The sequence below is a fragment of the Carcharodon carcharias genome, chromosome 6 (genome assembly GCF_017639515.1).
Source record: "Carcharodon carcharias isolate sCarCar2 chromosome 6, sCarCar2.pri, whole genome shotgun sequence".
NCBI lineage: Eukaryota > Metazoa > Chordata > Chondrichthyes > Lamniformes > Lamnidae > Carcharodon > Carcharodon carcharias.
Genome location: NC_054472.1, coordinates 133,601,859 through 133,616,187, shown reverse-complemented (window position 1 = coordinate 133,616,187; position 14,329 = coordinate 133,601,859). Strand labels below are relative to the sequence as shown.

At 44.1% G+C, this 14,329-nt stretch overlaps 1 protein-coding gene across 1 annotated transcript in view; it reads left to right on the top strand.

The window, feature by feature from the left end:
- Window positions 1-14,329, top strand: part of pip4p2 (phosphatidylinositol-4,5-bisphosphate 4-phosphatase 2) — a 98,621-nt gene that overhangs the window by 65,732 nt on the left and 18,560 nt on the right. Inside the window, exon 5 of the mRNA XM_041190619.1 lies at window positions 3,937-3,989. Within this exon, the coding sequence (XP_041046553.1) occupies window positions 3,937-3,989 (53 nt within the window). The remainder of the gene's footprint in view (window positions 1-3,936; window positions 3,990-14,329) is intronic.

Here is a 14,329-nt window from a genome sequence, read left to right as displayed (position 1 = left end):
TAAGATTTTATATTTAATGCACTGAGAAACAAGGAGCCAATGTAACTTCACAAGCAGAGCTTAGGGAGGTGGATCTTTTCCAAGTTGGAGTTTATGCAGTATGGGCAGAAGAATATCAACGTGGAATTATTGGAATACTAGTCCGTGGTAACAAAAGCATATACAAGGGTTTCAGTGGGAGAGGGGCTTGGGTAAGGTTGGAGGTAACCAGTGTTGCAGAGATAGAAGTAAGTGCTTTTGGCTTTGAAGCTGTGGGTTTGAAATTCAGATCAGGGGTTAACAGAAAGCTAAGATTTTCCATGACCTTGATTAGTCTGAGGGAGAGGGAAGAGGATATGAAGTAAATGTGTAAAGAACATAATTTGATGTTGGACCGACAATATTACAGTATGGTGGTGGCTGAGAGGCTGTTTTGAAGTGTTTGAAAGTGGCGTTCAGTATCACTGGTATATATTTGGAAACTGAACCAATATGCATATGACATTCCTGATGGGGTATAAATGGGGAAAAGGAATAGGTCCATTTTTCTATCTTGTTAACAAATCCACAAGGGTTCTCGGTTCCAGGTTATGTCTATTTAAAACTTTTCAGAAAGGCAATTGTATACTCAATCAGTGAAGGGACAGCTCGTTCTGTGCCTTGGCAAAGAGTGATTTTTATTTTTTTTTCAGTTTTGTCAACATTATAAACATCTCTTGGGTATTAAAGTTAATGTTTCGACTTCTGAAAAAGAGTCTCATTCAATTCGAAAACTTTAAATCTGTTTTTCTTTCCACAGATACTGTCGGACCTGCTGTGTTTTTCCACGCTTTATTTTATTTTGGGCAAATCATTATTTGATTCGTTTTATAAACTGCGGAATAAAGCAGTAGACAAAACATGCAGAAGATGTCACTTCGTACAATCAGTTCAACTTCTGTTCATGTACCATTACAAAAATAAAGAACATGCTTCTTAATGTAGAAAATTAGCTTCACTCACTATCTGTCTTGCTGAATTTGCAGAGTTTATTTCTCTTCAGCCTTTTGCTCCTTTTTCCCTTTTACAACTTTTCTGCTTGATTTGATTTGCAGCTTTCCTGCTGCCTGGCTGAGATCAGATCTCTGTTAATTTTTTAATTCAAAGATTAGCAGCAATCAAAGGAATTTTCTAACGCCAAAATGGGCACAATGACTATTGACTGATTAGTTTTTGCTCACAAAAGAGCCATTGTTTGCAATCTATGCAAAACTTTCTTTGTTTACTGCGTAGCAGTCCTCACGGATTGGTCTCTTCAGCCATCAGCAAAAATGCACCACATGAAGCTACCCTATCCCCAACGGATTTGACTGGCTGCAATATCCATCATCTTACGTAGATGGAAGGATGCCAGAAATGGATGCAAGACAACTTCCACCCTGCATTTGAATCACTCCTTGTCTGCCTATGAATGATCGCCCTAACCTGAAATAAGGCTGTCTGAGGAAATTATTCCCTTTCAGGCTGAACATTCAAAATTTGTCAGAGGCCTAATCATTTAAAAGATGGCCATACCGACCGTAATGCACCAAAAATAGCAGGCACAGGAAGTGGGGCCAGTGGAATGGGTGGGGAAATAGTGGGACTGAGAGTCCACATGAGGCTGTGGTTTTCAGGCTGCAAGAGAGAATTTCTGTTTGGGGGGTAGTATTAGTTCAGTATTTCCATGTCAACCTTTCATTTCAGAGCTTTGTATAATTCGGAAAATGAATTCAGAAGCGGTATGAAACCTGCATGTGATATAGCTATTCATAAAGATGGGAAATCAGCTAAATAACTTTCGGTTACGTTTTACAGGCAACTTAAAAAAAATGATCTCACTTGGACGCTGTGCAGCTTCTTGCTCTGCAGATGAGATAATGTGTAAATCCTTGGATTGACATGTAGAAGAAACATTCAAGAATGATCTGGTCATTTCTATGATCAGGCTCTAGTCTCCTGTTGTTCCTTTGGCTGAAAGATTAGGTTTTGTGGCTATTTTTTTTTGTCAGTTTCAGCCTAATTTTTGTAAGTTGCCCAGTCCTAAAATGGATAGTAACCTAACCAACCTGGAAAAATATGTTTTTAAGGGGAAAAGACATTATTTTAATAAATTAAAAAGGACATGGATAAACTGGTGGCATGAACAGACATGTGGCAGATTAAACTTAATGCAGAGAACTGTGAAGTGATGCACTTTTGGTAGAAAGAAGAGAGGCAATGTGATCACAATGTACAATTTTTAAAGTGGACATAGGAATAGAGTGGAAACGAGGAGCTTCTGTTCCCATTGGCAAAAGGGCTGAAAACCAGAGGACACTGATTTAATGTGATTGGCAAAAGATTCAGAGGCAACATGAAAAAGTTTTAGGCAACCAATTTAGGATCTGGAATGCACTGCCTGAGAGTGTGGTGGAGGCAAATTGTGGCTTTCAAAAGGGTATTGGATAATTAAATGAAGCGAAATTTGCAGGACTATGGGGAGTGGGACTAGCTGAGTTTTTGCAGTTAGCTGGCATAGATGTGATGGTTTGAATGGCCACCTCCTGTGCTAAAACTGTTCTATGATTCTAGAGAGATGGCAATGTGCACAAATCTTTGGAGGTGGCAGGACCAGTTGTGAAGGCTATTAGCCTCATAAATAGAGGCATAGAGTATGGAAGCAAGGAAGTTATAGTAAATCTTTATAAAACACTAGTTAGGCCTCAGCTGGAGTATTATGGCTGATCCTAGGCACCAAACTTCAGGAAGGATGCCAAGGCCTTAGAGGGGGTGTAGAGAAGATATATTGTGATGGCGTCAGGGATGAAACACTTACGCTAAATGGTGAAGCTAGAGGAAGCTGGGGTGTTTTTCTTGATTTAAGAGGAGAAATGTTAGAGATGTTCAAAATGATGAAGAGTTTTGATTTGAGTGAATAAATATTTATTTGGGTAAATAAAGAGAAACTATTTCCAGTGGCTGAAGGATTAGTAACCAGAGGATACAGATTTTAAGATAATTAGGAAAAGAACCAGAGGTGACATGAAAAAAATTACTGCTTTATGATTTTGATTGCACACCCTGAAAGGGTGAAAGTAGATTCCATAATAACTTTCAAAAGCGAATTGGATAAACACTTGAGGGGGAAACTTGCAGGGCTATGGGTAAAGAGCAGAGGATTATGACTAATTGAATAGTTATTTCAGAGTCAGTATGGGTTGATTGGACTCCTGTGCTGTGTTGTCCTATGATTCAGATTCTATGAAATGAGTATGGAATTTCTCTGTACTTGTCAAGCGATTTCTATCACTGGTCGTAGGCTATCCTATGGTAGAGATCCAACTCCACAATGTTTGCCTGGCATCTGTGGCCACTTATAATTTTTAAATCTTCCAAAATCTTGAGAGGGTATTTCCATCCTGAGGTGTCCTTGTGTTCTCCTGCCTGCTGAGGCAGATCCCACCTATCCCAGTGGCCCTGCCTTCAGGACAATGTTGCAGGCCCTCCCATCGGCCCAGCGGGGTGCATGCCATGCCCAGTGTCCTTAATTGGACGGTGTTCCCACGTGCTGCCTCCTTGTAAAATCATGCAGGCAGGCAGCCAAGTATCACCAGAGGGATGAGGACCTGCTTTTGGTCACGGCCTCTGAAAATCTGTAAAAGTGGTTAACTTCTGCCCCAAGAGCCTTATAATCCTTATAACCCAAGTCACTAAGTTGAACAATTCCATTTACCAGCACTGAAGCCATTTTTGTTTTTCATGGGAAACTTTCTGTGGATGTCCAAATCAAATATATGATGCTCCAGTTGAAAAATGTATTAAACTTTTTCCCTTATAAGGGCATGGAAGAAAAAAGTTTAATGCTTGAGAAATGGAAAGTTCCTTGTGACCTTTGGAGACATTTTAGGGGGAAAAAAACTTTCGTGCCTGACCTGACTTTGTTTTGTTTATTTACAGTGGATGGAAGTTAGGTTCAACACTCTGGCAAAATGCCCACACTGCAAAAGAATGTAAGTTCAAATCATTTTATAGCAGATGTGATTCTGATGTCATTGCGTCAGCTCTATTAATTTTCTTTGCAAGTCCTTATTCATTTTTTCTGTATATGATGCATTTAAAGGTTAAAGTTCTTTTCAAAAACAGTATTGTAAGAATATGAATGATTTCATTGTTCACTGACAATGGCTATTCACTTACTTTACATAGAAAAGATACATCTTTATGCATTGGGATTTGGCTATAAAGATTGCCAAATGTGAGGGCTACACTTTCTGCCTGTTTGGAATCAATGGAACGAAAGGCTAGTCAATATTGTGTGAATATTATTTGCTAAGTTCTGAACTCAGAGCTGTGGCTGTCTAATCATGAATTTTGAATAGGTGATTCTTGAAGGAAAAGGGATGATACTTTCAATGTCCATTGCCAGGATAAAATGGCTATTAAATATTGATTTACCAGGCTTGGCACCGATGTGAGATGTTGCATTGTTGCCTGCATGATAAGTTGTCTGTTCAATTTTTCAGCAGTGCTTTTTGCAGTGTCACTTTTTAGAATTTTGGAAAGCTCATTTTTGTCAGTAAAAGCTTATGTATAGACCCAAAATCCAAACTTTGGAAAATGTTCAAATTAGCCTCCATATATTATGGACTGGTTGTATCGCACCTGGCAATGTGGCTGATGACTAGGGGAATTTAACACACAACCATTGATTGGATTTGGGGGGGGGGTGGTGATTGTAGTGTGGGTGCATCAAAATTTTAAAATTCTGAACCCTGTCTCCAACCTGCTCATTTTTGGGTTTTATAAAGGCAGGACAGGGCCAGGTTGGTAATTAAAGTGTGTTAATGAGGCAGGCAGTCTCTGATTTAGCCTGCATCGTGGATTTTAATTGGATGGCTGGGTTTCTTGGGCTTTGGGCAGCCTGGTAGCTGAAGTGTGGCAAGTACAGCTTCGGGGAGAAGGCAGAACTACTGGTGGCCAGAAGGAACATGTGTATTGTCCCTTTCCCACCCCCTACTTGCTTCCCCTTATAGACCCCTATTACAAAGACTACCAGGGGTCAGGGATCAGACTCCCTGCACTGCGCGCCCCCTGCACTTTCCCCTCCTGGGATTGTGGATAGGTCCTATATGGCCCTGTGGCCTGCTTTGGAGTACACCCTATCTAACTGGCTGCCTTCCAGCCATGGAACCTCTCAGGACCAAAAGATACATATGGTGGAATTAACAAATTAACAGCATGGGGGGGAAAACATGAACTTCAGGGTTTCTTGTCCAAAACAATGACTGCCCCACCCTTCCCACCAATGCAGAGCTAGGTTTCTGGTGTGATTTTCTTGATACCACATTCTGAATATTCCCATGTGGCACAGTACCACATTCAACTATACTGGGTCGTTTTGTGTTAGACTTTTCAGTAAAACTGTGGAAATCAATAACCTAAAAAGAGGACCTCCTCTGTTCATGGGATTGGATGCTTGCACAGCTCTGTCACTGACATAAAGGGGTTTCCTCTGCCACTACAGATGATGGATAAAAAGATAACTATTGTTCAAAAGCCAGGAACTGCCAGTTGGGTGGGGGAAGGATTAGGGAATCAGGGGTCAGATGTGGGGGTTGGCACAAATTGCATGAGGGAATAGCTGAAATTGAGGTGTTTGAGCTATGGAGGGAGGGAGATTGAAATGGGGCCTCAAATGAAGGGAATGGTTTTCCCTTTTATCCATCCTTGTATTTTGTTTCCTGTTCAGTTTTCCCCTGTTGACCTGCGTAGGGTGGCCTCCTGGTCCCTGGAACGTCTCGTGCACTAGTTAATAGTTCAAAACCACACATGCAGATTTTCAACCATGGAAAACTCAATCTTTATCGGGTAAATCCAACAGCATTGGACAAGTCATGGTCAGGATATCACGTGATCAGACCTTGAGGAATACCTTCAACCAGAGTTGGCAGCCCTAACCCACCAGTACATCAGCTACTAATGTGTTTTTCTAAATTCATTTACGGGATGTGGCTGTTGCTGGTTGGACCAGCATTTATTGCCCACCTCTAATTGCTATTGCGAAGGTGGTGGTGAGCTGCTTTCTTGAACAGTTGCAGTCCATGTGGTGTAGGTACACCCACAGTGCTGTTAGGAAGGGAGTTCCAAGATTTTGACCCAGTGCCAGTGAGGGAACGGCGATATATTTCCAAGGCAGGATGGTGAGTGACTTGGAGGGGGGATCTTCCAGGTGGTGGTGTTCCCATGTATCTGCTGCCCTTGTCCTTCTAGATGGTAGTGGCCATGGGTTTGGAAGGTGCTGCCTACAGACCCTTGGTGAGTTTCTGCAGTGCATCTTGTAGATGGTGTACACTGCTGCCACTGTTCGTCAGTGCTGGAGGGAGTAAATATTTATGGATGGGGTGCCAGTCAAGTGGGCTGCTTTGGCCTGGATGGTGTCGAGCTTCTTGATCTTTTAGCTGCATCATCCAGGCAAGTGGAGAGTATTTCATCACGCTCCTGACTTGTGCCTTGTATTTGGTGGACAGAATTTGCAGAGTCAGGAGATGTTAATCGTCGCAGGATTCCTAGGCTCTGACCTGCTCTTGTAGCCACAGTATTAATATGGCTAGTCCAGTTCAGTTTCTGGTCAGTGGTGGACCCCAGGATGTTGATAGTGGGGGATCCAGTAATGGTGATGCCATTGAACATCAAAAGGTGATGGTTGGATTCTCTCTAGTTGGAGATGGTCATTGCCTGGCACCTGTTTGGCACAAATGTTACTTGCCACTTGTCAGCCCAAGCCTAGATATCGTTCAGCTCTTCATTTGGCCATAGACTGCTTCAAAGTCTGAGGAGTCGTGAATGGTGCTGAACATTGTGCAATCATCAGCGAACATCTCCACTTCTGACCTTATGATGGAAGGAAGATCATTGATGTAGCAGCTGAAGATGGTTGGGCCTAGGACATTATCCTGAGGAACTCCTGCAGTGATGTCCTGGAACTGAGATGATTGACCTCTAACAATCACAACCATCTTCCTTTGTGCTAGTTATGACCCCAACCAGCTGAGAGTTTTCCTCCTGATTCCCATTGACTGTAGTTTTTCTAGGGCTCCTTGATGCCACATTCAGTCGAATGCTGCCTTGATGTCAAGGATAGTCACTTTAACCTCACCTCTGCAGTTCAGCTCTTTTGTCCATGTTTGAACCAAGGCTGTAATGAGGCCGAAGGCTAAATGACCCTGGCAGAACCCAAAATCAGTGTCGGTGAGCAGGTTGTTGCGAAACAAATGCTGCTTGACAGTACTGTTGACGACCCCTTCCATCACTTTACTGCCCATCAGTCTACTCTTGATTATCAGTAATTGGCTAGGTTGGATTTGTCCTGGACCTACCCCTGGGCAATTTTCCACATTGTTGGGTAGATGCCAGTGTTGTAGCTGTACTGAAACAGCTATTTTATTATTCGTTCATGGGATGTGGACATCACTGGCTAGGCCAGCATTTATTGCCCATCCCTAATTGCCTTTGGTTAGAGGGCATTTTAAGAGTCAACAACATTGTTGTGGGTCTGGAGTCACATGCAGGCTGGACCAGGATATTAGTGAACCAGATGGGTTTTTACAACAATCGGCAATGGCTTCATGGCCATCATTAGACTTTTAATTCCAGATATTTTTATTGTAAAGTTTGATTTCAATCTGCTGTGGTGGGACTTGAATCTGGGTCCCCAGAACATTGCCCTGGGTCTCTGGAATACTAGTCCAGTGACGATACCACAATGCCACCGCCTTCCCTAGAGGCATAGCAAGTTCTGGAGCAAAAGTCTTCAGTATATTGCCGGAATATTGTCAGGGCCCATAGCCTTTGCATTATCCTGTGCTTTCAGCTGTTTCTTGATATCACATGGAGTGAATTGAATTGTCAGAAGACTGGATATCTATGATGCTGGGAAACTCTGGCGGAGGCCATGATGGATCATCCACTTGGCACTTCTGGCTGAAGACTGTTGTGAATGCTTCAGCCTTATCTTTTGCATTGATGTACTGGGCTCCTCCATCATTGAGGATGGGGATATTTGTGGAGCCTCCTCCTCCAGTGAGTTGTTTAATTGTACACCCTCATTCATGACTAGATGTGGCAGGACTGCAGAGCTTAGATCTGATTGTTGGTTGTGAAAATTGCTTAGCCCTGTCTATCACTTGCTGCTTATGTTGTTTGGCACGCAAGTAGTCCTGAGTTATAGCTTCACCAGGTTGACACCTCATTTTTAGGTATGCTCATGCTGCTCCTGGCATGCCTTCATGTGCTATTAACAGCCCCCTACCCAACCCCAAAGCACTTCAAACATTAGCCAGCTACAGCACGGGGAGTGAAGAGTTCCAGGGCAAAGACCTGCAGGATACTAGTTTCATGTAGCCCCCACCTCACCACCTCTCCAACATTTTGGGGTTGAGATCTGTTAGCCGCTCTAGCCTTATAGCCACCTTGCCATGTGCGTGGTGTCAACATAGCAGAACCCAGGATCAAGACATCCCTCCCTCAATGGAAAAGGACCATGGGGATGGTAATGAACTGGGAAACCCAACAAACAGAAAATGAACTGAAACCACAGGCAGGGATCCAGAATTTGCCACAATTCACCCGCAGTTGTGGGTGGGGGGCAAAAAGGGGATTTCTTCCAGAGTGTGATAGGTGTCTAGAACTCACTACCTGGAGATGAGTAGAGGCAGAACTCTTTTATTGCATTTAAAAAGTACTTGAATATGCTCTTGAAATGCCCTAACCCACTAATCTACAGATCAAGAGCTGGAAAGTGTAATTACGCTGAATGGCGCTCTGTCAGCTGGCGCAATCATGATGGGCTGAATAGCCTCCTGTGCCAAAAATTTCTTAATTGTCTATGAATATGCAGGGGGATGCAATAATCTTGGAATATTTTGCTTATCTGTTTTACTATACAAACAATGACCACCTTGAAAATAAGGATATGTGAAATTAAAGCTCACCTCATGTAAGTCCCTGAGGTGTGCCTAATCTATAGGTTTCACTGTATTTGAAATGTCAAGGATGCAAAAAAAAAACTTGGTGCTTTGTTTGACTGTGAGTTTCTCACCCTTATCTTAGATTGGACTTGGCAAGGCTGCAGTGTAGATTCACCAGAATTATACCAGGATTTAAAGCGTTAAATTATGAGGACCTGTTGCATAAGCTTGGTTTCTATACCTTTAAGTTTGGACATTTGAGGGGGAATATTCAAATTGTGTTTAAAATATTAAAACGTTTTAATAAGGAGAAGCTATTTTCTCTGGTAGAGAATTCACAAGTTGGCACAATCTGAAAAATTAGAGCAAAGCCACTTGGATGTGAAATTTAGAAGGAAATTTTCACATAAAGGGTAGTGCAAATCGAGAACACTTTCCACCAATCTGCCGTGCCCTGAAAAAGGCTGCAGATTTTAAATCATCAATTAAAATGCTCAAGAATGAGAGAGAGATTTTTAATTAAGGATATCTAGGGAATATGGAGCAAAGGCACTAAATAAAATTAAGGTACAATCAACCATGATCTGTTTGAATGGCAGAATAGGCTTAGGTGAAGGAGAGGCTGAATGGCCTCTTCCTAATAGCCATCAAAATATCTTGGTCAGAAGGTGATTTATTTTAACACATACTTAGCCTTGGTGTTTCTTGGTGATGTTCTTAAACTGATTCTAATTGCATTCTGAGGTGATACCCAAGTGGTGCCTGGCTGCAGTGTGGTATTACAAATTTCTGGGGACCAAACTGGCTTCCAGCTTTGGAGCCCCCAGTGGTCTCTTAAACAAACTGTGTTTGATCCAGGGTCTGAGTGCCCACTACTGGTCAGTGGGAGGGGAGACCCATGGGTTAGTTGGTTGGCACCTTGGATATTTTGGAAGCTGGTTGACTAAACTTGACCAATTGACCAATCTTTTTCTGGGTCAATCTTTTCATAGAACAACAAAAGATGTGGATAATGGAGTGAGTAGATGGGATAATGGAGTGAGTGTATTTTGATATACATTGATTTTCAGTAAAAGTTTTGATAAGATTATCTCATTAAAAGAAATAAGCTGAGGTAGTTAGTATGCATTGGTGTTAAATTCAGTTTTGGTGCGGGTGGAGAACAAGCTGTAGAAGATTGTACTCATAATATGATATGCTCAATTTTCCTTTCAGCGTTGGGGGTGGTATCTTCAATATTTCTCAAAATGAACTGGTAGATCTGGTCTTCAGGTTTGTAAAATACGCTAGGATATAGGAATGATTACATAATGGAGGGCTCAGACTGTTTTGAGAGGAAAAATGGCAGATGCATTTTGATATAGAGAACTGAAAATAGTAGGACGTTTATAGCTCTGTATTCTCACTGCATGTTTTAACGTGAATGTACTAACTAAATTAGATCAGGGAAAGCATCTGTGGGTCATTTTGACAGGTACTTTGGGCTACATTTTTGCAATGGGAGTGGGAAACAGAAGTCAAGACTGTTTCTGTGTCCTGAACCTGCCCCAAGATGTGAGAAGCAGAATTGAGTCACGATTTTCATGGTGTGGAGATAGGTTTTGCGGCCAATTAGAGCTAGCAGGGGTGGGAATAAAGAAGTGCAGACCCCATTTAAACTCAAAGCAGATGTTACTATGGCTGCCACGTGAGTGATGAAGGAGCACAGAGAAAATTGCTGTTGAACCTTGCTCTGGATTGCTATCTCCTATAATGTTGTCTGAGAGCTGTAGGCCTGGTACCTGGGGCAGGGCAGCCCCATGGTTCTCTGACAACCACTCAAAAATGATGCTGGAGGCCAGAAGGCAAAGAGAGGTCCACTCCCTGAGGTGACCACCCATACAGGCAAAGTAGGCCAGGGTTGAGAATGTCAGTTTCACAAGTGTCATTAAACAATCTGAATTCAGTGTAGGAAATTGTTCATTGACCTGATACACTTTGCTAAGGTCACTGCAATCCCCAATCCTCAGGGCGAACCTCCAGCAGACTAACCAGCTGAGGAACTTCAGGGCACAAGCAGCTACTGACCGTTGGAGGGTTGTGTTCCCAGGTCATGTACTCGTCCTTCCAAATGGCCCAGAGCCATAGTGCTGCTAAGAATCTGTCAGCACTGAAGCATGCACCTTCTAATGAATTGGAGCAGATGCAGTTGGTCACAGAGGTCAGCAATGCTGTATCATGCTTTGTTTTATCCTTGCAGGAGAAACATGCTCGTAATGCTTAGGAATGAGTGTAAACAGGCAGAGGGATGCTGTATTTCCATATGGTCACACCAGTGGAAGACCAAGCGATAGAAGTAGCTAGGATTACTGACGTAGAGGAAGTTGGCCCTGGTGGAATACATGCTAGATATGGTTACAGAGTGCAGTGTACTTGGGTGTGCTGTGCACTGCATCTCATCTGACAACATGCTGAGGCTGAATAACATTAGATAGCCTCTGCACAGCAGCAGCTTCTACTCTCCTAGGCTAGCTCTCATCATTTTATCTCCCACAGATGTAGGCATCCATCCATGACACCCTCCCTCTGCAGCTCTAGAAGGACAGCACAGAACTGAAAAAGCACCATCACACATTACAAGCTCACCATCAGCACAGACATTCTTACCTGGGTGAATCCTCAGGTGCATTTAGATAGGGTGGCACTGGGTGAGGAGCGCCACACAAATGTGAGGAGGTGCCAGAGCTCGAAGCAGATGTAGGCCCCTTTGGCAGAGGGAGATCAGGCATATTCTTGTACAGCTGGGCACAGATGCAGACTCTAAAGAGTCTCAAGAAAAAAGGCTGTACTTAGAACAGCAGCAGTTGATGTTTTCCCATCTGTCAGAGTTGCCTGAGGCAGTGTGGGGTCATGTAGAGAATATGGAGGAGTTCATCCAGCACCATGGCTCAGTGCTATGTGTGCATGAGCTCCTCCACTGAGAGTGTGGTCAGCCACAGGTTGCATGCCACTCTGTAATCTGGTCCAGTCAGTAGCACTAGTTTTGTGGAGAAGTTTGGAAGGTGTGTCCCAACTGGTGCCCTCCTTAAATCATCCAGTGCACCAGCCAAGGGCAGAAGATGTTGGAGAGGAGGATGAGATATCAACCTTCACGGGGTGCCTCCATTGTTCTCGACTTCCTTGTCTTCTCTGACAGTGAGTGTCTCTGCAGCAGGGCCAGGTTCTGGAGGCTGCTTCTGTAATGCAGGTGCAGCAGCCTTTGGAAATGAGATGCCCCCATGGGCAACTCAACGACAAAGACAACAGCCACATGCATCTCAGCCACAAGCCAAAATAAGTGAGCGGGCTGCCTGCACCTCTCGGAGGTTACAAGGAGAGCAACATGTAACAGTGGTTGATCGCGGAGGTCGTTGCGTTGCACCAAGCGCTGAGTGGATCACTGGGGTGTCGTCTTACTGTTTCCATACATTGTTTCTTTCCTTGGCACTGTCAATAAATACACTTTAAACTGGATGTCTGAGACTCCATTTGTTGCTGGTGTGACAAGAAAAGTGGTATAAGGTATTGAAGGAAAATCAACAGTGATGACAAAGCCATGTGGCAGAATATGCATCCTCCTTTGAGGGTAAGAGTTTAGATGTATTGGCTTGAGTCTTGAATGAATAAGTTAGCACAGGTACCTCAGACTGACTTCCATACTGTGTTCTTCCACCTGGGCCAGATGGACTCAGATGAAAAGTTCCCAAGTCATATGAACCCTGACATTCATTGATTCATGCCTTGCAGCCTTGTCTAACCTCTGTGTCCTGGATCTTTCTTCTCTGGCTCCATTTCCTTCTCCTCTTCCTCCAATGAGCTATCTCCCTCCAGGGCCTCCCATCCTTGAGGTCCATAGCATTTTTGAGCTCCACACCTTTGGAGGGCTATGTTATGGAGAACATAGGCCACCAGAAAGAGCAAGACCCTTGCAGGACTATATTTTGGGGCACCATGGAGGGCCATGTTATGGAGAACATAGGCCACCAGAAAGAGCAAGACCCTTGCAGGACTATATTTTGGGGCACCATGGGACCAGTCCATGCATGAGATCGCATCTTTAGAAGTCCAATGGCCTGCTCAGTGGTTGTCCTAGTGAGCAGGTGGAGTTGGTTTTGCTGCCTCTGCCTAGGGCTCTCACGGGGGTATGAGAAACCACCTTTTCAAGGAAAGTCCTTTGACCCGTAGGACTCATCACGTAGTTTGGGGGTTGGGGTGAAGACCTGAAGCAGTGCGGACTGACGGAGGAAGGAGTTATGGCAGCTGCCAGGAACGTGAGTATGCAAATGGAGGAAGCTTTTGTTGTGGTTGCAGACCAGCTGAACTTTAAGGGACTGAAAGCCTTTTCTCTGACTGGCTGTTCACTGGGTGCCTCGCTGACCACGTGGTGCAATTGATGATACCATGCACCTGGGAGAATCAAACCCACTGCTCGCTGTGCCCGTGTGGCTGAACTGAATTGGCTGTCTGGCTTTGGCAAAGAGCGCATCAGTGACCTATGAGTTGCAGTGGTGTGCTGCTGCTTCAGGTGCCACTGGATTCACAGCTGAACCTTGGGAAGAGGCAGAAGCTAAGATCAAGGTCACGGTGACCTTGACAGTTACTGGCAGGGCATGGTGACATGTACCATAGGGTGCAAAATTCTTGGCAAAAAGGGTACAGACACCTGTGACTACTAGCCTGAAGAGTCATAGGCTCCTGCAACATTTGGTCTCAGTCATCTCTTCCAGGTAGCTCTTTCTTCAGCAGTAGATCCTATGCAGATATATGGCCTCCGTATCCTTCCTACCCCTTGTCTGTCTCCCAAGCCCTTCTGATGTTTGAGGCTCTGCCTTTCCTGCAGTTGCCCTCATAGTTGCTGGGCCCAACATCTGAGAGTTGTGCCCTGCTTGCCTACTACTTTCCTTGTGTTCAATTGTCCTTGGCAGCCTTATTGCCTGCTCTTGTGCCACCACAACAGGAGAAGGGTGATAACACCCTACATTGTGCAAGCACTTACTGCCTACTTTCCTCAACACCTGCGCAGCAGCTGCTTGTCAATGGCTGACTCCTTTCCCTCTGCACTCCTTAAACTTTTATAGGGCCCATGTAGTTCCCTAGGGTGGCTACTTCTGGTTTACTGCAGGCATGGTGTGCAGCCCCAGTTTAAAAAAAAATCTCAACCCCCCCCCCCCCCCCCAATCCCAGCCCAATTAACAAGCTCTTAATTAGGTCCTCAACCACTTTAATTGACCTTAGTCAGGGATAGGGCCCCCTCTCCATAGTGAACGTGGCTGGTGCCGTGAGCAGTGTCAGGAAACTGGCATACTGGTGGTATTTTGGTGTCCCTTTGGTCCCCATTCCTGCCGTTTGCAGGTCCTAAAAATTGA